This window comes from Drosophila takahashii, chromosome 3R (genome assembly GCF_030179915.1).
Source record: "Drosophila takahashii strain IR98-3 E-12201 chromosome 3R, DtakHiC1v2, whole genome shotgun sequence".
Classification (NCBI taxonomy): Eukaryota; Metazoa; Arthropoda; class Insecta; order Diptera; family Drosophilidae; genus Drosophila; species Drosophila takahashii.
In genome coordinates, this window is record NC_091681.1 from 10,847,111 (window position 1) to 10,866,057 (window position 18,947).

Consider the following 18,947-nt stretch of genomic DNA (forward strand, 5'->3'; position numbering starts at 1 on the left):
GCTCTACTCAAAATTCAACATTTCGTGTCGAATGCCATTTCGACCAGAAATCACGTCTCCATCCTGGCGACGGATTTCGAAAAGGCCTTCGATCGCGTGGGACTACATGCAGTTCTCTCAAGACTCCAGCTTTGGGGCATTGGTCCAAGACTTTACAACCTGGTTAAAGCCTTTATGACGAAGAGGACCTTTAAAGTCAGAGTCAACGACAAGCCCTCTGGTTCAGCGAACCTGTTAAACGGAATCCCACAAGGCTCACCCCTATCGGTAGTCCTTTTCATCATAGCCTTTGATCACGTAAACCTTGTAATAACTAAACACAAGGGAATAAACATATCTTTATACGCAGATGACGCTATAATTTACACCAAAAAAAAAAACCTTACCACTGTAAAAAATACTTTCCTCAAAATTCTCCAGGACTTAGAAACCTGGGGATTGTCTTCTGGCGCTTCTCTTGCCATAGAAAAATGCCACACACTTCACATTTGTCGCAAAATCCACTGTTGCTTTCCAACTTTGGAGCTTAGAAATAAGACCATCGAACCAGTCATGCATTTAAAAATACTTGGAATCACGTTTGACTCTAGGTTTAGCTTTAAAGAACATTGTATTACTTTAAGAAAACAACTTGAAGTCCGAGCTAACATAATTAAATTTTTAAGTTCAAAATTTTCGCATATCCATCCCAACATCCTAACAAACATAACCCGTTCCCTAATTCTGTCCAAAATCGAATACGGACTCCCAATATATGGTTGGTGTGCAGCAACACACCTGAAGAAAATTCAAGCACCCTACAACACCTCAGTTCGCAGATCAATTAATGCATTTCCAACATCGCCAGTACGGTGCATTCTGGCCGAAGCTGGGCTACCAAGCATTTTCGACAGACTAACCGAAACCACCAGCAATCTAATACCCAGGCTTTTCACAAGCCCAAATCAATCATTGGTAAAGGATTTCAAGGCTTCCTTCAGGAAAACTCGGACTCCCAGGGTTCCCTCAACCCTTCATAGATGCGCCAAGCATGCAGCTTTCATTGGGCTATCAGTCCCTAAGCAGAGAAAAGTAACTACGTCTCTTCCACCCTGGAAAGACGTATCGGAAAACATCAAAAAGGATCTTCACTTCTATACTAAAAACGACACACCAAGCTCAATTTTCAAAGCCCAATTTAGTCTTCTCAAAAACCAACTGGGCCCAAGGAATTGGCTTTACTCGGATGGTTCTAAAACCGAATCTTCATCTACCTTCGCAGTTGTCGACAAGGATAACGACATCATCGCGGGAGGATCCCTTCCCAACATCAACTCGATATTTACCATTGAGGCTTTCGCAGTACTTCAGGCCTGCGTATACGCCAACAAAGGTAAAGGGAAATTCGCCATCTGCACCGACAGCCTTTCCACCATCTCAGCGTTGGAAAATCCCTGGCAAACAGATCCAACAATAAGCCAAATACGGAACATCGTTACCCTGAGCAAATCCAAAATAACCATCGTTTGGGCCCCCAGCCACCAGGGTATTCATGGGAACGAACAAGCGGACGCGGCTGCTCGATTTATGAGCACAGCCCCAACCGTTCAATTCACACCCATCAACGCCAGAGACATCTCCAAGCTAATTAAAACCACCAACAAACAAAAGATAATCGCTGATTGGGAAGGTTTTACCCACAGATATAAAGCGCTAAACACAGCCTGCGAAAAAACTATATTTTCAAAAGACCTCAACAAACTCGATCGCAGGATTTACACCCGCCTTCGCATTGGACATACACAGGAAACGCACGAACACCTTCTTCAAGGATCTGCTTGCCCTCCCTGCCGCTTCTGCGGAGACAGGACTTTTTCAACCGACCATCTTCTCGACAGCTGCCAGGCCTTAAAGCCCATACGCACCTCCATTTTTGGATCCGTCACCCTCCCATCTTCCCTACTCAAATCCTCCTCCAAATCAAATATTAAAAGAATTAAGGAATTTGTTAATAAAACCCATCTCCGAATATAGACATAATAATTAAACTCTAATAACCTGGCCGAAGGACTTCAGTTTCCAGTGCCATTTTCTTTAAAATTAATTTTAGTATTGTATACTAGCTTTAATATGACAAAATAAAAAAATAAAAAATGTGTATGTGTAAAAATAAAATTATATTTTAAAGCAATTTTATTGGGATTTTAGTTTCAAATGTATACTAACAACCTTGATAAATAGTTTAATAAGTATACTACAGCACACGAAATTAGTATAATATGTACACAAAATAGTATAAAACTGAGACCACATAGCGTAGCGTTTACACTAAATAGTATACAAAATAAACTACCAGCCAAATTTTCAGTACACTGAGTGAGTATAAAGTGTATACTCGTTAGTTTAATCTTGACAACTTCCAAAAGTATCATTTTAACACTTTCGAAGTCATTAGGTTAATACTCAGAGTATCGAGAAATTTTTGATACTCAATAGTTTACTTTTAATGCACAAATAGTTTAGTTTCTATGATCATTTTTTTTTTGGTGTGGGACCGCCCCTCGTTCAAATGGTCATATTTTTTGTAATTTTCATCCGATTGACATGAAATTTTAACACAAAATTCTTAACGTGTTGTACACTAAAAAAATTTTTTTAAAAATCTAAAAAAAAATTCAATGTGTGCTCCGTATTGTTTACCTACTGAAACACCAATATAAGGGGCATATTGCCTTTTATCTGGACCAAAACCACTTCAATGATCGTTTTTATTAAGACTCCTGTCATTCGTTTCTTCCATACGATAGGAGATTAAGCCCCATACCATTGCTGATCATACTTGGTTGAAAATGGTTTTAACGGTGAGCTTTAACATTATGGCGGTGACTATCGGTCTTCTTTAATGAGAACTTAAGCAAGAAAGGCCAAACATATAAAGTTTAGAGCCTTCGGACCGTTGGCCATTGAGCCATTTCATCACAGGCCGTGCCATATGATTCTGAGCGCATGTCCTCATTTTTGACAGGTTCTGTATCGTCTAAAATATCTGCTATATATGGTTGGCTTGGCCTTAAATTTGTTGCTGCAAGTTCTTAAGACATTTTAAATAAGTTTTCAATTAAAAAAACTCGACTTTTGAGGACTAGGAAATACAAACGCGTCTTGTCTTTATTTTTATACCCGTTACTCGTAGAGTAAAAGGGTATATTGTATTCGTGCAAAAGTATGTAACAGCTAGAAGGAAGCATTTCCGACCCTATAAAGTATATATATTCTTCATCAGGGTCACTAGCCGAGTCGATATAGCCATGTCCGTCTGTCTGTCCGTCCGTATGAACGCTGAGATCTCGGAAACTATAAAAGCCAGAAGATTGACATTTTGCATGCAGATTCTAGGAGTTCCTACGCAGCGCAAGTTTGTTTCAAAAGGGTGCCACGCCCCCCCTAATGCCCACAATCGCTTATATACGATTTTAAAAATTTCAATATTTCGGAAAAGTAAAAATTCAGTTTTATTGTGTTTATCAATACCTATCGAAATGTAGAAGAAATTTTTTAAATCGCACCATTTGTTAAAAGGTTTAGATTAACGGGTATCTGATAGTCGAGGCACCCGACTATGGCGTTCTCTCTTGTTTTTTATTATTGCGCTATAAAGTTGTTGGACAATTAAGATTTTTTTTTTAGAATGTGGTGCCTCCTGAAGTGAACTTTTTACAACGTTTTATTACTTTTGGATAAAATTCCTGTATTTTTGCATCACTTTACCAAAAGAAAGACGATTTTTTTTTCAATTTTTTTAAGTACATTTTTAATTAAACATTGCCAATCAGCTTTATTTTAATTTAAAATAAAAGAAAAATTTGAATGCAAGTTTTAAGATTTTAAGTTGTTAAAATAACTTACTGTGATTACTTTTGTATCAAAAAATTTCTTAGAAACACTAAATTGTACAAACTATTGTATTTTGTGGGCCAGTGTCCCTATTATTTTTCACATGTTAAACTGGTGCAGTCAAGCAAAACAATCAAAATCTCCAAAACCGTGTCAAATTTCTTTTGGAAATCCTGCAGTCCGGTCATCAGCGCAGGGATATGGTTGGCTGCTCCCGCCACCGCCAGCGGGGGTGCAACAGCCGGAGCAACAGCCAGCACGCCCACAAGCGCGACCACAATTAGCACTGGTGCGGGGCCCTTGTCCACCCGAAGTAGTGGCTTTATTCGGGAGGTCCCCAGTCCGGAACCCGTGACCCACTACGATGCCACTGGGCAGGAGTGGACCACGATTCCGTACCAGTGCAGCTTATGCTGGACACGGTGCACCGACAGGGCGAAGGCGAGGTAGCACAAATGCCTCCTTGAAAACCGTAGCCGTGTCCAGACTGTTCCTTTTCGGGAACTGTGCTAAGCTCCAGTGAGCACAAGCTAAAGTGCTGCAATCGTGGCTACACGGCGGACCCGATGCACGCTTATAATACATAATTACTCTATCAGTTCAAACACAAATTGTGCCAGATCAAGAAACCATCTTTTATTTACCTGCGATGAAAGGGCAGTGTTTAAATTGTGGACTGATAAATCGAAGTCCCACATATGAAATCGAGTGCAACCCAAATCAAAACAATATGAGATTATAAGCCTATATCCAGACATATCTGCTGTCATTTGTTTGACGAAAATATTAATTTTGCCTTAAATAATAGGATACCATCTTTAAAGAGTGGATTTTATTTTAAAGTCAAAAGTCTTGATAATAAAACAACATGGACGAGATACCTACCTAACCAAAATGAAAGAATTGAATTAATAAACATAAGCTGTAAAATACAAGGTATTGTAACAGAAAGTAAACCATTTAATATGTAACGGTGTGTGAATCTTTGTTGAGTTTAGTTTAGAGTTGGCAGAGCTTTTGACATTATGAAAGTCTACTTTGTGTTTTTCCTGTCGGTTTGGCTTCCGACAGAGCTCCATCCACCATAAGTTTAATATAAAAAAAACTTTATTTAATTTAATTAATTAATAAACTGGTTACAATATTTTTTTATTTGGAAGAATAGACAAGTCAATCGAAAACAACGTGAAGTGCAATCAAAACGCTAGGTCTGAGCGAGAGAGGCAGAGCGAGCGTAAGAGCTTAAGAAAATGGAAAGAGTTTTCCAAAGTAGTAAGAGAAGACATAGAGATATATTTTGGTCCGCGATCAAAAGACTGACGGCATAAGAAACTATAATCTCTCTCTATATATATAGAGGCACCATTGCAGCGCCCGAATTCGGTTTGAGGTTTTACACACAAAAAAAAAAACTTGGTAAAATCAACTGTAATAATTGTCAAACAGGCCCCAACCAGCAAAATTGTCAATTCTACTAAGTAAATTGTCATTTCACAACAACAAAATACACACAATTAGCAAAGACACAAACCCAAAGCAAAAACAAAATACACGTAACTATTTTAATAGTTACGTAACTATCTTTGTTGGTCAATTTTACCAAGCAAATTTTTTTGTGTGTAGTATGGGGGTTAACAGTGCGCAAGAAATGGAGTGAAATCCAGAGAACCTCTGCCCAAGCTCTGCTGAGAGCCAATTGAAGGCCAAGTTCGAAGCGAACATTGATTTCTACCGCATCCAACATGTGCGAAGCAACAGCACCATTAGTGAGAGCAGGGACCGAAAATAACTGTTATTGTAAATTTTTCATACCAAAAAAATCATGCACTTAGAAGAGTCCTAAAATTTTTTTAAATACACCACTATTTTTGTTAGCCATTGTAGTTTACAAATCCGTAATGATTTTTATTTATTTGATTTTTATAATAAAACTCAAAAAATAACAGTTATTTGTTGATTTTTATGAATAACAGTTATTTCTGAAAAAATAAAATAACTTAAAAAAAAACATGCTAACCGTGTTTTATAAACTTACTAAAAATCTTAAAAAAAAGCCAACCGCGCATATTGTATAACTATATTTTTTAAAAATTTATTTTACCCACAAAATCGCCATAAATCAAGTTTGAGTTTTAATTTTGATCTGACGAATAACTGTTATTTGTCAACTTTTATTATAAAACTCAAAAAAATAACAGTTATTCTTTGAGTTTTACTTTACAAATCAGAAAATAACTGTTAAAATGTGATTTTTAAAATAAAACTCATAACAGTTACGGTCCCTGAGTAAGAGACTACATAAAAAACAAAACAGTGAGTGAGAGCGGTGCAGATATATAAAATCCCATAAAACTCACCATGGGCCCAAAATGCATGTTTGAATCGAACATATGAAAAATTAGGGAATTTTTCATTTTTCGCCTAGGCTGCATGGCGAATTTGCCGAAGAGAGCGGCAGAGCAAATGGTGCCTCTTAATAGTTTCTTACTTTATGTTGATGTCGATGTTTCAGAAATAAACATCGATGTATCGATACATCGAATTTTTTTGGTATAATTTGACAAAATGTTTTTACTCCATTATAAAAAGTTACGCTATATTTGAAATCAATTCTTTTTATTTTCTGAATATTTAAACTTAAACTAAATTTAAGCAGAGGTAAAAAGCAATCGAGTTTTGCCCAAAAAAAAACACACAAAAAACAATCAAAATCTACAATAATTGTATCGTATATTTTACTTTTATTCTCTTAATTGATCAAAAATGCGTTCAGCTTACCAAGATTCTTCCATGCAAAGTAGTGATGGATGAAGAGGAATCATCGATGTTTGTTAACCTCGATGTTTCGATGTTTTGGAAAACCATCGATGTATCGATACATCGCCGATGTTATTTCCAGCTCTACTATGTTTCGTTTAAATGACGATTTTTGTTCAGAAACAACAGTTTGTCTACTACCGAAACTACCGAAGAAGAAAGTCTAGTGCGACGATCGGATATTAACTGCCCAGCCTTGCTAAAAACGCGTTCGGACTCACACGAAGAAGCGGGAACGCAGAAAAACTTCTTTGACAACTTTTTAAATGCTTCATCCGTTGACATCTGAAATAAGATTCTTGTTATATTTAAAGAAAAAATAGTCTTAGTTTATACATTTACCTTCCAATACACAAGTGGTTCGCACTTTTCGGGCTGAATTTCTTTTTCGACATGTTGTCGCAGGAGAACAATGGCATCTGCAAGTGATGATGGTATTTTGGCATCTAGTTTTGATTTCAAAACGAAAAACGGGTAGGTTCTTCTGTTCTGGATCTGCTGTGGCTGTCGAAGGCGACTTCCAGTCCTGGGCCTCTTCAGCCGCGCCCGGCACATGGACAGAGACCTCACAAAAAAGGGTCTTCTCACCGCACTTTGCCACGCAGGTGTAGGTGGTGTTGTTGGTGTTGTTTTCCACCATCGCCAGCACGTCTGTCAACGGCTTTTCGAGCATTTTCAAAGCCGGAAGTTCCGCTGATGGCTGATGGAGCTGGCGCTGCTATGGTCCTGTGTCTCAATTTTGCTTTTAAGCCATCCATAAAAGCCTGCTTGATGGAGTTCAGCTGTATTTTCGCCTCCACCTCCTTCATCTGCTCCTGGACTTTTTGCTTCTGAGACTTCGTCTCGGTCCCATAAGCAAATCTGGGGCGTTTAGCCTCGAGCCGCGGTGCCCTTAATTTTTTTTTTCTTTTTCCATTTTTACGTACGAAAATACAAAAGTTTGACAAAAATTACCAAATTTCGAGCGGAAAATACTACACCATACTAGACCGGTTATCGTCATCTGGCCAACAGCGTCGCACACAAAAAATTTGAACATGTTATAATTTTGTATTTTGTATTTTATCAAGAAAAGTAAAAACAAATAACGTTTGGACTTTCCGTAGAGTATTTTTTTTTTAAATTATTTTTCTTTGGAAAATTTTCCGTAACTTCGGGAATTTTTACCAAAAAATTGGTAATTTTTCATTTATAGCGTTAATATTTTACCCGACTCGTTTATGTATTCTTCAGACTATGTATATTAAGAATACTAAGAATTGATGGACTTTATAGTGAATATGCGCCAAAAATAATATGCTAAAAATTGGAAAAACCTTGTATTGCTTATATTTATTAAATAAAAAAAGTTTATATGTATAACTTAGAATTTATTAGTGAAAAACATAATTTTAAATGAAAATCGATGATTTAAATAATACAGGCATTAATCCGATTCCATCCCGCCTTCGCTATCGCTCTGTTCGCTGTTACTACACACAAAAAAAAACTTGGTAAAATCAACTGTAATAATTGTCAAACAGGCCCCAACCAGCAAAATTGTCAATTCTACTAAGTTAATAGTCATATCACAACAACAAAATACAATTTTTTTGTGTGTGGCCTAATAGCGTGTTCACACAGAGGAGGTTTCTGCTTAAGCGACCAAATTCCGCCTCAGCCACTTTTTCTCCATAGTAAATACATGTGCTAGAAAGGAACGGGGAATGTCGCTACCGTATTTTCAGTACTTTTAATCAGTGTATCATTTTATATTCAGAGTTCAATTCAACAGTCTAGGAAATACGTGTTGAAAATATTGTCGAATCGTTGAAAACCAGAGTTGTCATCTTATTTTACTAAAAATGGTGGCAACTCTGCAACATTTTAATCAGTTCGCATTATTCCAAGTATTCAAAAGTATGTAAGAGCTATAAGGAAGCATAGCCGACACTATAAAGAATATATTTTCTTGATCAGGGTCACTGTCTGTCCGTCTTTATGAACGCTGAGATCTCGGAAACTACAAAAGCTAGAAAGTTGGGACTACCCACACATATTATTGGGCTTCCTACTCAGCGCAAGTTTGTTTCAGCCGAGGACCAAGCCCCCTCTAACGCCCACAATTGCCTTGAGCGATTTTAAATGGTGTCTGGCGTCCACACCTTTAAATATTTCGGAAAATTAAAAATTCAGTTTTATTGTGTTTATCAATACTTAACGAAATGAAGAAGAAACTCAAAGTTTTATATCTCTATCTCCCTCGCACTCCCTTTAGCTGAGTAACGGGTATCTGATAGTCGGGGCACACAAATATAGCGTTCTCTCTTGTTCTAAAACAGCGGTCGGCACACACATACGTTGACATTTTGTTTTATATTTGTGTGAGTAATTTGCACTGGGCAGCTTATCGATGTGTGTGTGCAGACCGCTGTTTTACGTTATACAGGTGCAAGCAGCGCGCCGGCAGAACAAACCCCTATGCTCACTTAATAGGGCGCTGCCGACCGTTGTTCTAAAATCAAATTAGAAAGTCTTTTTTTTTCTCGTTTATCTTGCCTTGGTAAGAGTTTTAGACAGAAACAAAAAAAAAATGGAATTTTTCATGTAATAAGTTCCGTGAATTTTTCAACAAATATCAGCTGTTTTGAAAATTCAACGAAAACCCTTTTTGGTCGTTCCCTGAATTTCTGAAATTTTCTGATGAATTTTCAACAATTTAGCAATTCAACAGTTTAGGAAATACCCAGATTAATTGCCATAAAATTGCATTCCTTTTTAAAAACACGCCGAATCTGGTTAAAAAAATGTCCTTTTAACGTATCAAATTGAACCATAATGCCGCAGTTATTTTCACTTCTAAAATCTTAAGCTCTGCCAAAGGGCTTTAACTGTACTTAAAAATCTAAATAACTTTCCTTTCTATCGAGAATATTTTTAAAGATATTTTTATTCTGAAAGTTTTGTATCTTAATTATTTTTATTCTTTCTCCTTACAACGATATCTATGCCAATATTTATATTCATATTTATAATATATATTTGTTTACTAATATGGAAAAATTTAGAGCAACATACAAACATGACAAACATTGAAATAATTGAGAGTGCTTTAAGATTCTACATAAACCAAAATTTGAATCTTGAATCGGTAGCGATCCCAAATAGTTACCTCTAGTTATTAGATTTAATGACAGTTTCTTTTTACGTTTTGATTCAAGCTATTCTGGATATTTACAAAACACAGTTCATCAAAGTTAATTCATCATTGATTAGCAGTTGTGTAAGCTTTTGAAATTATCTAACTATTTACAATTTCGGCTTCTTTTTAATTTCTATAGTAAATGGAATTTTCAAGATAGACCTTCTTTTTGACTTGGAGCCAAAAGGAAAGCAAGACCTTTTCGATTTGTTTAGCCTAAAAATGTGGAATAGAACTCCTGTTTAGATTTCGATCTTTAACTTATTATTTACAGATATGTGCTACGGACAAAGTGCTTAGGAGGCTACGACACTGTATAGAATTACAAGACTGACGTCCACGCGGCGAATTAGGCTAAGACGTATTTACACATTCTTCTGGCTCTCCGCCTACACGAACTAACTGAGTTGGTAGTACTCCGGCGCAAAGTCGTTGGCCAGGTTGCTCAGGAAGTTGAAGTCGGAGCTATTCGAGTTCTCCAGTCCACCGATCGCAGCCGCCCCGGCCGCAGTGCTGCCATTATTCACGAATCCCTGGCCCTGACCAGTGGGGCCCCCGTTGAGGGCGAATCCGTGGATGTGCGATGGCGGAGGTCCGACTCCCACCCCCACCCCCACTCCTCCGGGAATCGACGCAGCATTGTGGTGGGCATGGATGTGGGCGTGCGCCTGCGCCGGCACCTGCACGTGGTGATGGGGGTGGTGGCCATGGGCGGCGGGTCCGGGGGGCTGTTGGCCCGCCTCGTAGTAGCCACCCCCGCTGCCGGCGCCCCCGAAGTTGTTGTAGCCCTCGCAGTTCTCCATCTGCAGGCCTAGAGCACTATATGTCTCCCCGGGGCCCAGGTGATGCATGTGCCTGTGAAAAGAGCCAGGATGAGAACTCGTATTTAATCATAAATATGTGCATATCCCAACACATTATTATTTGTACCAAACAAAAACACCTCTCGACGAGTTAAAAAAATAGTGACGAACGCACATTCCACATACAGAAGTTGTGATATCAACTTTTAAAAAATTAATACATTTTCTTAAATTTAGCGCGCCGAATAAGTGGGTTTAAATAATAACCGTTTTTTATCGATTTTCAGATTTATCGGCCAGCGGAAAAGTGGAATTAACCAGCGGCCTCCGTTGTCGATTAGGCGCACTAAAGAGGATGTATCCTGGCGCCACCTATGTGGCCAGCGAATACATTAACACATTTGGTTCGGACTTTGGCTAGAGTTTATCGAAGACAACACCCACAACAGTGCTGGAAAGTGCTTAAACTGGTGACAGCTAGGACAGAAACCAGGTACAGTCCGTATCAAAATAATAAATGAATTATTGGCAATTTGTAGTTTTACCCAATATGTAAGTTTGTGGCTACTCACTGGTGATTGATCGCTGCTTGCTGATGGGGCTGCTGATGAAACACCACCGACTGGTGCTGCTGCTGCGCCTGTTGTTGAAAACTCATGTTGTCGTAGTAGGCGCCGTTGTTGAAGTTGCCGGGTCCGTTGACGGGCGGTTCAAAATCGGCTACATGGCTGTGGCTTTGGTGGTGTTGCTGCTGCTGCTGGTGGTGCTGTTGATGGTGGTGCTGCTGCTGGTGGCTCAGGTACGCGCCGCCGTTGGTGTCGTTGTTGTAGTTGTAGTAGAACTGATCGCCCTGCTGCTGCTGATGACTGTTTTGGTGGAAGTTGGCCGCATTTGGTTTGGGACTCAGATACTCCTGCTGCTTTCGCTGTTAATGTTAATGTTAAGTTAATGTTAACTCTCTCTTGTTTTTAACAGCTGTTAAACGTCCTCCACAAAAATGTTTAAAAAAATGTGTAAGGTGGTGGAATAACGGGTTTTTGTCTTGATTCACACCGTGAATTGCACATCCATTAAAAATCGACAAAGTGAAACAAAAATAATTCACAAATTACAAGGCACTTTGAAAAAATTAATATTTTATATTTGTAGGCAATTTAAAATTAAATATTAAAGGGATGAATAAGTCATAAATAATTCTGCTCCAGGTCGAATAAATTTTTTTGCAGCCAGGACATTTTGCAGCAAAAACTTCAACAAAACTCACCTGTCCATCGGCAAACTCGATGTCGTATTTGCCGTAATAGTCCTGCGACTGCTGCTGCTGTTGCGGGTGCATCTGCTGCTGCTGCATTTGCTGCTGCTGCTTGGGACTAGGATAGTAGCCTGGAAAGTAGCCGCCAGCTGGGCCGCCACCACCACCCCCATTTCCATTTCCATTTCCGTGTCCACTGTTGCTGTCCGTCAGAGGCGTGGGCGTGGCAATGGCATTGGCGGCACTCTGAAAGCGCTTCTTTCCCGCCTTGCCGGCGGGTGCATTTCCCACGGCGGCGGCATCCGAGTCCCGTCGAAAGCTGACCAGACTGGGCGTGGAGTTCTCGTAGCCAAAGGGCGAGGCCTTCGACGAGGTGGACACCGCCTCCTTTTTGATGACCTGCAATACAGAACAATAAGAGAATATAAAACTTTGCTATGAAAATCAACGGACGTCTTCTCTCTACATATATGTTAAGGGTGTCCTATATACTAATTGCGTTTCCGAGTGCTTTTAGCACACACACAAAAAAATTACGTGAAATCAATCACTTGAAAACAAACAAGAGAGAACGCCATAGACCGGTTTGGTGTCCCGACTATCTAATACCCGTCACTCAGCTAAAGGGAGTGCGAACGCTGTACTCGGGTTGGTGTCCCGACTAATAATCGTAACTCAGCTAAAGGGAGTGCGACGGAGATAGATATATACATTTTGATTGCGTATAACTTTTTAATGAATGGTCCGATTTGAAAAATGTTCTACAATTCGATAGGTATAAATATACACAACAAAATTGCATTTTTACTTCTCGGAAATCTTTAAAGATGTGGGCGCAGGACCCATTTTAAAATCGTTAGTGGGCGATTGTGGGCGTTAGAGGGGGCGTGGCGCTCGGCTAAAATAAACTTGCGCTGCGTAGGAAGCCAAAGAATATGTGTGGGAAATCTCAACCTTCTAGCTTTTGTAGTTTCTGAGATCTCAGCGTTCATACAGACGGACAGACAGACAGACAGACAGACGGACAGACGGACAGACGGACAGACGGACAGACGGACAGACGGACAGACGGACAGACGGACATGGCTAGATCGACTCGGCTAGTGACCCTGATCAAGAATATATATACTTTATGGGGTCGGAAACGCTTCCTTCTAGCTGTTACATACTTTTGCACGAATCTAGTATACCCTTTTACTCTACGAGTAACGGGTATAAAAACTATTTACGAAATTTCCAATAATTTGTTCTCTTTTCCGCGTGCAAATTAATGCACCTACAACTTCTTGAAATACAATTTGTTGCAACAATAGGTTGAGGCAGTTTTAACAATTAAATAGTATATTTTAACATTTAAATAGAATAATTTTCTTATGTAGGGAATAATCCCAAAGCTGCTTATCAGTTTTCAGGTTTTCAAGACTTTAGGTATAAATTTAAACATTAATAGTATAAAATTTGTATAGAAGGGAAAACCGTTATAAAAATGTACACCCTGGTCGATGCATTGAATCCATAGTTTCTGTTTAGGATCGATGCAACAAGGACATTTTCCAGCAAAACCCTTCATGTTTTACTCACCTGTCCATCGTCTTTCTTCTTCACCTTGATGGGACTGCTCTCCTCGATGTCCTCGTCCAGGCTGACACTGGATGCCACACTGGAGTCGGCGCTGATCACATTCGATGCGGATACGGTGGTGCTGCCCATCAGGTTCGAGGAGATGCCCGTTTCCAAGGACGAGTTGGGTGTTACTAAAGATTTGGAAAGGGTTACCAAATATTTTAATAATATTTTCTATATCCCAACTTACGGCTTCCAGCACTCGGGTTGTTGTTGGTGGCGCTCGGCGTATTGTTGTTGTGTCCCCGAGAATTGGACGTGGAATCGGGTATATCGTCGGAGGGCAGTTCGCAGCCTTGACACGATTTCTTCGAATTGGAGTCTGCATTTGCCGGGAAGGTAAGATAAAAGCAAATCAGTAGGTATATGGCCACGAATATTGATGGTTTGTTTTCCTAAGTGGTGGACCGAGGGGGAGGGGGGCAGGGGACCGAGCGTCGAGAACCAAAGACGGAACTCTCACGCGAAAGGGGTTAGCACGTCGAGGGCCGCCCTGCCAAAAGTCGTTCCGTCCCATCCCAGCCTCTGACAATGATTGATAAGCTACACCATCTCTTACTTCTGCGTAAAAGCCTCAAAAACGAAACCATGCAAAACCGAAAAAGTAAAAGTGGAACAACTTGTTGGTGAACTCGAAGAGCGAGTTCCATTTTTGGTACAGTTTTCCTAAGAACCTTAATCCTTTTAGGACACACACTAAGTCTACTCCTTATTATCCTTTTTAGAAACACAAAACTTATTTTTAATAGGACTTTTTAATTAGAATTGAGTCTTAAGTAGACATTCGAATTTTTGGTAAGAAGTTTATTTTGGCAGAAAAGTAAAGAAAATTGCTTGTTTGGTATACACATTTAGGAGCATAATAACGGACTAATGATCATATACTTGAAAATCAGACTTACACATTACTAACAGAAATATATTATTTAACCAACTTTTGTATTTCATTTTCTCAACCTCAACATTTTCAAAACTTAACGACTTTCTAGGTTTAGTAAAAATAATTCAGTGAAATTCAAACGATTGCATTTTGATGATTTACTTTGTCTAATATTTTATCTAATAATGGAAATTTTTAATCCACATTCTAAGCTAATTATACAGTATTGAAAATTATGATTTTTTACTTACTACTATCGGACTGATCATCGTCACCTTTGAGGCTGTCCTTGTTGTCCTCGTCGTCCGTTTTCGAGAGCGTTTGCCTCTTGTGCTTCATGCGGCGGTTTTGGAACCAAACTTTTACCTGCAACCGAGATGGGATTAGTTAGACTTCCGTCAAGGTGTGTGCAATTAAATGTGGGAAAACCGAGGGAAGAACTGCAGCCAGTGAGCAATTTGTCAGCGGAGTAATGGAATTCTCCGTCCGAGTGCAGCGGAATAAATTGCATTGCCGATGCCGAGCACTCACCTGTCGCTCCGTTAGGTCCAGGCTGGCTGCTATCTCGATCCTCCTTGGGCGGCATAAATATTTATTGAAATGGAATTCCTTCTCCAGCTCCAGCAGCTGGGTATTGGTGTACGCGGTGCGGAGTCGTCGGGGCAGGCCGTTTTCTGGAACGAATTCAGCTGCAATTGAGAAATTGCATTTTGTTCGTTTGAGAGACTTGCAGAGTGAATGTGAAATTTTTCGATTTTTCTTTGTTTATTTCTCGGAGGAGTTTATTCCTCCAACATGTCCCCGTGTGGGCGTGGCCATGGTACATTCGTCAACAGATTGCATTCGCTGTGATACTTGGGATTCAAGGATTCCACCACCCTACCTCCGCCCGTAATCAATCTATCAGCTCGTCAGAGAGCATAACTAATTCAGCGAAACTCGCCCAACTAGATAAGAAAACTTTCAGGATTCTACAGCGTATCTGCCAAAAAGTGCAGCTGATGCCGGCTCGAGCGGTTTTCCTTCGCCGCCGAGTCGCGACACTCGCATCTCGAGCGTTAAGTAATTAACAAAAATCTAATCAATCAATCAGTGAGCGAAAGACATGCCCACAGCAGGGCTCTCAAGTAGTTTGGCTACCAAACAGAAGCCTCAGCCAGCAGCTTCGATGGAAAATAGCTTCCAGGGGGAGCGAGGGAAAACTTAATTTGAATAACAAACACGAAATTTTTTTAATTATTTTTGACAAACAAAAAGCTGTTAATTAAATAGGAAGTGGGTTTTCTATTTAATTTTGCTTGGCGGGTCTATGAAATGGTACAAATGTTTATTTTGGTCTTACTTATATTTTATAATTTAAATAGGATTTATTAAAAAGTTTAACTGGATCGAATACTTTAATGAGATTATAATTCTTAAATTAACCAGATAGTGTTAGTTTTATACATTTGTTGCCATTTCGTAACAATTTTTTTTTTGGTTATGAAAAGTGGAACCGGTTAATAAAAATTTCCTTCTTAAAACATTTATATATATTTTTTTTTTTTAAAGAAGGAGAATTTTAAAATCGACCCGCACCTACCATTTTTATACCCTACCAAAAAGATTAATTTTATAAATCAAAACTACCAAAAAGCTACCTAGCTGCTTTAGCCAAAACGTGAACAAGTTCTAATGATAGGGATCTGGAAAGTTGTTTCTGCTCCAACGGCCTGGGACATAAACTCACCGAAAATAAATTTCCCCAAAATAAAACTCGCATCGAGTAGTAAAGAAATGCGCATATCATTTTAGGAAGCTGAACATTTCGTTACCTTTTTCCCGTTGTCGAACTTCTGCCACCTTATTTGCATTGATGCGATTGCAAAATATTTTTGTACTTTTTCGCCACTTTGCCTTTTGGCAACAAGCACGGAATTTCCAGCTGAACGAGCTGCGTAAACAGGGTCTCAATAGCGGCAAATGGCGAAAGGAAAAGGATCCTGGCAGCAGCAGGACGAGGAGGCAGGACGAGGAGCCAGACATAGACACTGATTGAATTACAGATGCGAGCCCGAGTTCCTTCATCAATACTCGCAGAGCGGATGCCATAAACACCACCTGGTGGGACACACACAGCACACAGAGAGAAAATTCCTGGAGGAGGGCCATTTCCCATTCCCCACTTCCATTTTCCCAGACCCAAGTCGCATGTACTTGTGCGAAAAGTGCCCAGATACAGATACGGAATGAAAGCATAAATTTCGCACAAAAGTTGCACCCGAAAACTGTTTACGAGCAGCCAACGGCAGCCAACGAAAACTGAAAAGTAAAGTGCACAAAAGCAGAAAATATGATTTCCTTTTTGGCGACGACGAGCAAAAAGATAATTTTCTAAACCCGAATCGGAGGGCGGGGGCGTGGCAGTGGGCGGAAGGCGGGAGTGGGAAAGATGCTAGGCAGCCAAGTTGAGTGCAATTTCTGCAGCCTGGTCAAAATGGAATCCAACCAGCCAACCAACCAGCCAGCCCAACTCCCCCCAAATGACAGCTGGCTGGTTTTGGCCCTTTCGAGGTGGCTTGGAAATTACAAAATGAATTTTGTTTTGTCACGGCCTGAGGGGAGACTGGGGAGACATTGGAAATGTCATCAGCATGGATGAAATGCCGGAAAAGTCAGAATGGAAACTTATCAGCAAACTACGAGCGAAGGATACTTTGCAGCTGCTCTTGGATTAGGTTAGAGGCAGAGAAATCCTTAAGTTTAATACTCGCAATCATCACTTGGTTATTATTTGCTCGTAAATCTCCGTTTCGGTCTGCAAATAAAATTAATTTCAATGGTCAGACGGATAGGAAAGGAAAGGAAATGCTCCTGATGATTTACAGCCCTTGGCATACACTTATTAACTGCTTCAACAGCATCATTTACATGTTAACACTTAAACGCACTCGTTGTCCACCAACAGGACCTTTCTTTCGACCACCTCTCCTGCTGGAGGACAGGATTTATGTTTATATTTCGGGCTGAACTTGCCCTGCAAAAAACAGTCAAGTAGCCGGGGCAGGAAAGAGTTTGGTCAAAAGCGGAACATTTAACGCATTTGCCGCTCTTTTGGGCTGAAATTAAAATGAGCGTAAATTTTGCAACAATTGCACAAATGGTCAAAGGTGGACGGTATGTTCTCTTTTTTTGCTAAAAACTCTTATTAAAATCATTACACACGGAGAAATGAGTCCTTCGATTTATCTAATTCATTCATCCGGTAAAATCATGAAAATTTAATTTGACAAAAAATGCATAAATCAATTGCAAAGTAGAAAATAATTATAAATATATGATATAACTACCCCAAACAGATTTAAAAATATTGTGAATTTAATATTTTCTTCTTGGTACGGATATATTAAGCTTTGAAAAAGAAAGAAACCTATAAGGTCTTTAAAAGTAATAAGATCTGGTTGCATAATATCCGAAAACTAAACTTTAATTAATTATCTTTGAAAACTATTTAATAAAACAAATTTATTTATTTAAATATAATCAGATTTTACTATGGTTGATCGTTCTTTCCAGTGTACTTGTACCCACCTCACCATCTAAATCACCCGATCCCCACTCACATGCCAGGGAGTTTTCAGAATGAATTGTACACTCGTGGCTGTTTGCCTAACGCTAACTACTCGTGAATACTTACGTAAGTAGTTGGGGAGGGGCAGCATTTTTTGGGCTCGACCATCTCGACCACTTGCACATGACCGCAGTCCATAAGGATGCACATTAAGGACATTTGTGGCCGGTCAACAAGGTGGACAACCCAAGTCCGAGCCCCAAACCCCAACGTAACCCCAACTGGAACCCGGACACCGGACTGACCAAAGGTGGCCACTGGCCACTGGCAAAAAATGACCTCAATTTATCTTGCAGGTTTGGTTTCGGTCGGTCTAGCCGGGTATGGGGAACTTTTGCCTTGACTTGGCCTTAAATTATGTGAGCGCTCTGCGGTTGAGCGACAACGAGTTGGCTGAAACTTTAAAGGCCAGGCGATAAGCTCAAGTATCTGCAAGTACCGAGGCGAATTCAATCGAAAATGGGGGGAGCCACAATAAAAACTGGGAGACAATGGCAAGGCGGCTCAGTAGCCAAAAACGCCAAATGCTGATGCGCGCTGCGATGCAGTAGAAATTCTCGTTCAGCGGCACAAAAAGATACAGATACAGTCGGAGCAACAAATGCTGGATGTGGATGGGGATGTCTTTCTGTTGCCGCTGGTGTGGGCCGACGAATGCGCAAGGAGCAGAACCATTAATCATTCCGGCCAAAGGAAGACAACAGCCAACAGACATCTGACGACGACGTCGTCTTTGGAGCAATGGAAAAAGTCAATTTCTCATGAAAACATTTTGTATCTGCATCCACTTGATATGCATTCAAACTAAACCAGCTCAGCTCCGGCCAACAAAAAGCCAGCTCCACATAGTTGTATAAATCTCATTGCTCAAGATTCAGCTTGAACTTATAAGGGATACATTCACAAAA

The 18,947-nt window shown here is 39.8% G+C and overlaps 1 protein-coding gene across 2 annotated transcripts in view; it reads right to left on the reverse strand.

Moving 5' to 3' along the window:
- Positions 1 to 9,622: 9,622 nt before the first annotated feature.
- pb (homeobox proposcipedia) overlaps positions 9,623 to 18,947 on the reverse strand; it is a 35,612-nt gene continuing 26,287 nt past the window's right edge. Inside the window, exons 3-9 of one of the 2 annotated variants that reach the window (XM_044396265.2) lie at positions 14,961 to 15,103; positions 14,681 to 14,795; positions 13,740 to 13,871; positions 13,508 to 13,680; positions 11,939 to 12,325; positions 11,247 to 11,599; positions 9,623 to 10,726 (exon numbers count right to left, since the gene is read on the reverse strand). In XM_044396265.2, coding sequence (XP_044252200.1) covers positions 10,270 to 10,726; positions 11,247 to 11,599; positions 11,939 to 12,325; positions 13,508 to 13,680; positions 13,740 to 13,871; positions 14,681 to 14,795; positions 14,961 to 15,103 — 1,760 coding nt within the window. In that variant the 3' untranslated portion in view covers positions 9,623 to 10,269. Of the gene's footprint in view, positions 10,727 to 11,246; positions 11,600 to 11,938; positions 12,326 to 13,507; positions 13,681 to 13,739; positions 13,872 to 14,680; positions 14,796 to 14,960; positions 15,119 to 18,947 lie in introns of both variants that reach the window. The other variant, XM_044396264.2, reaches the window with a different exon arrangement.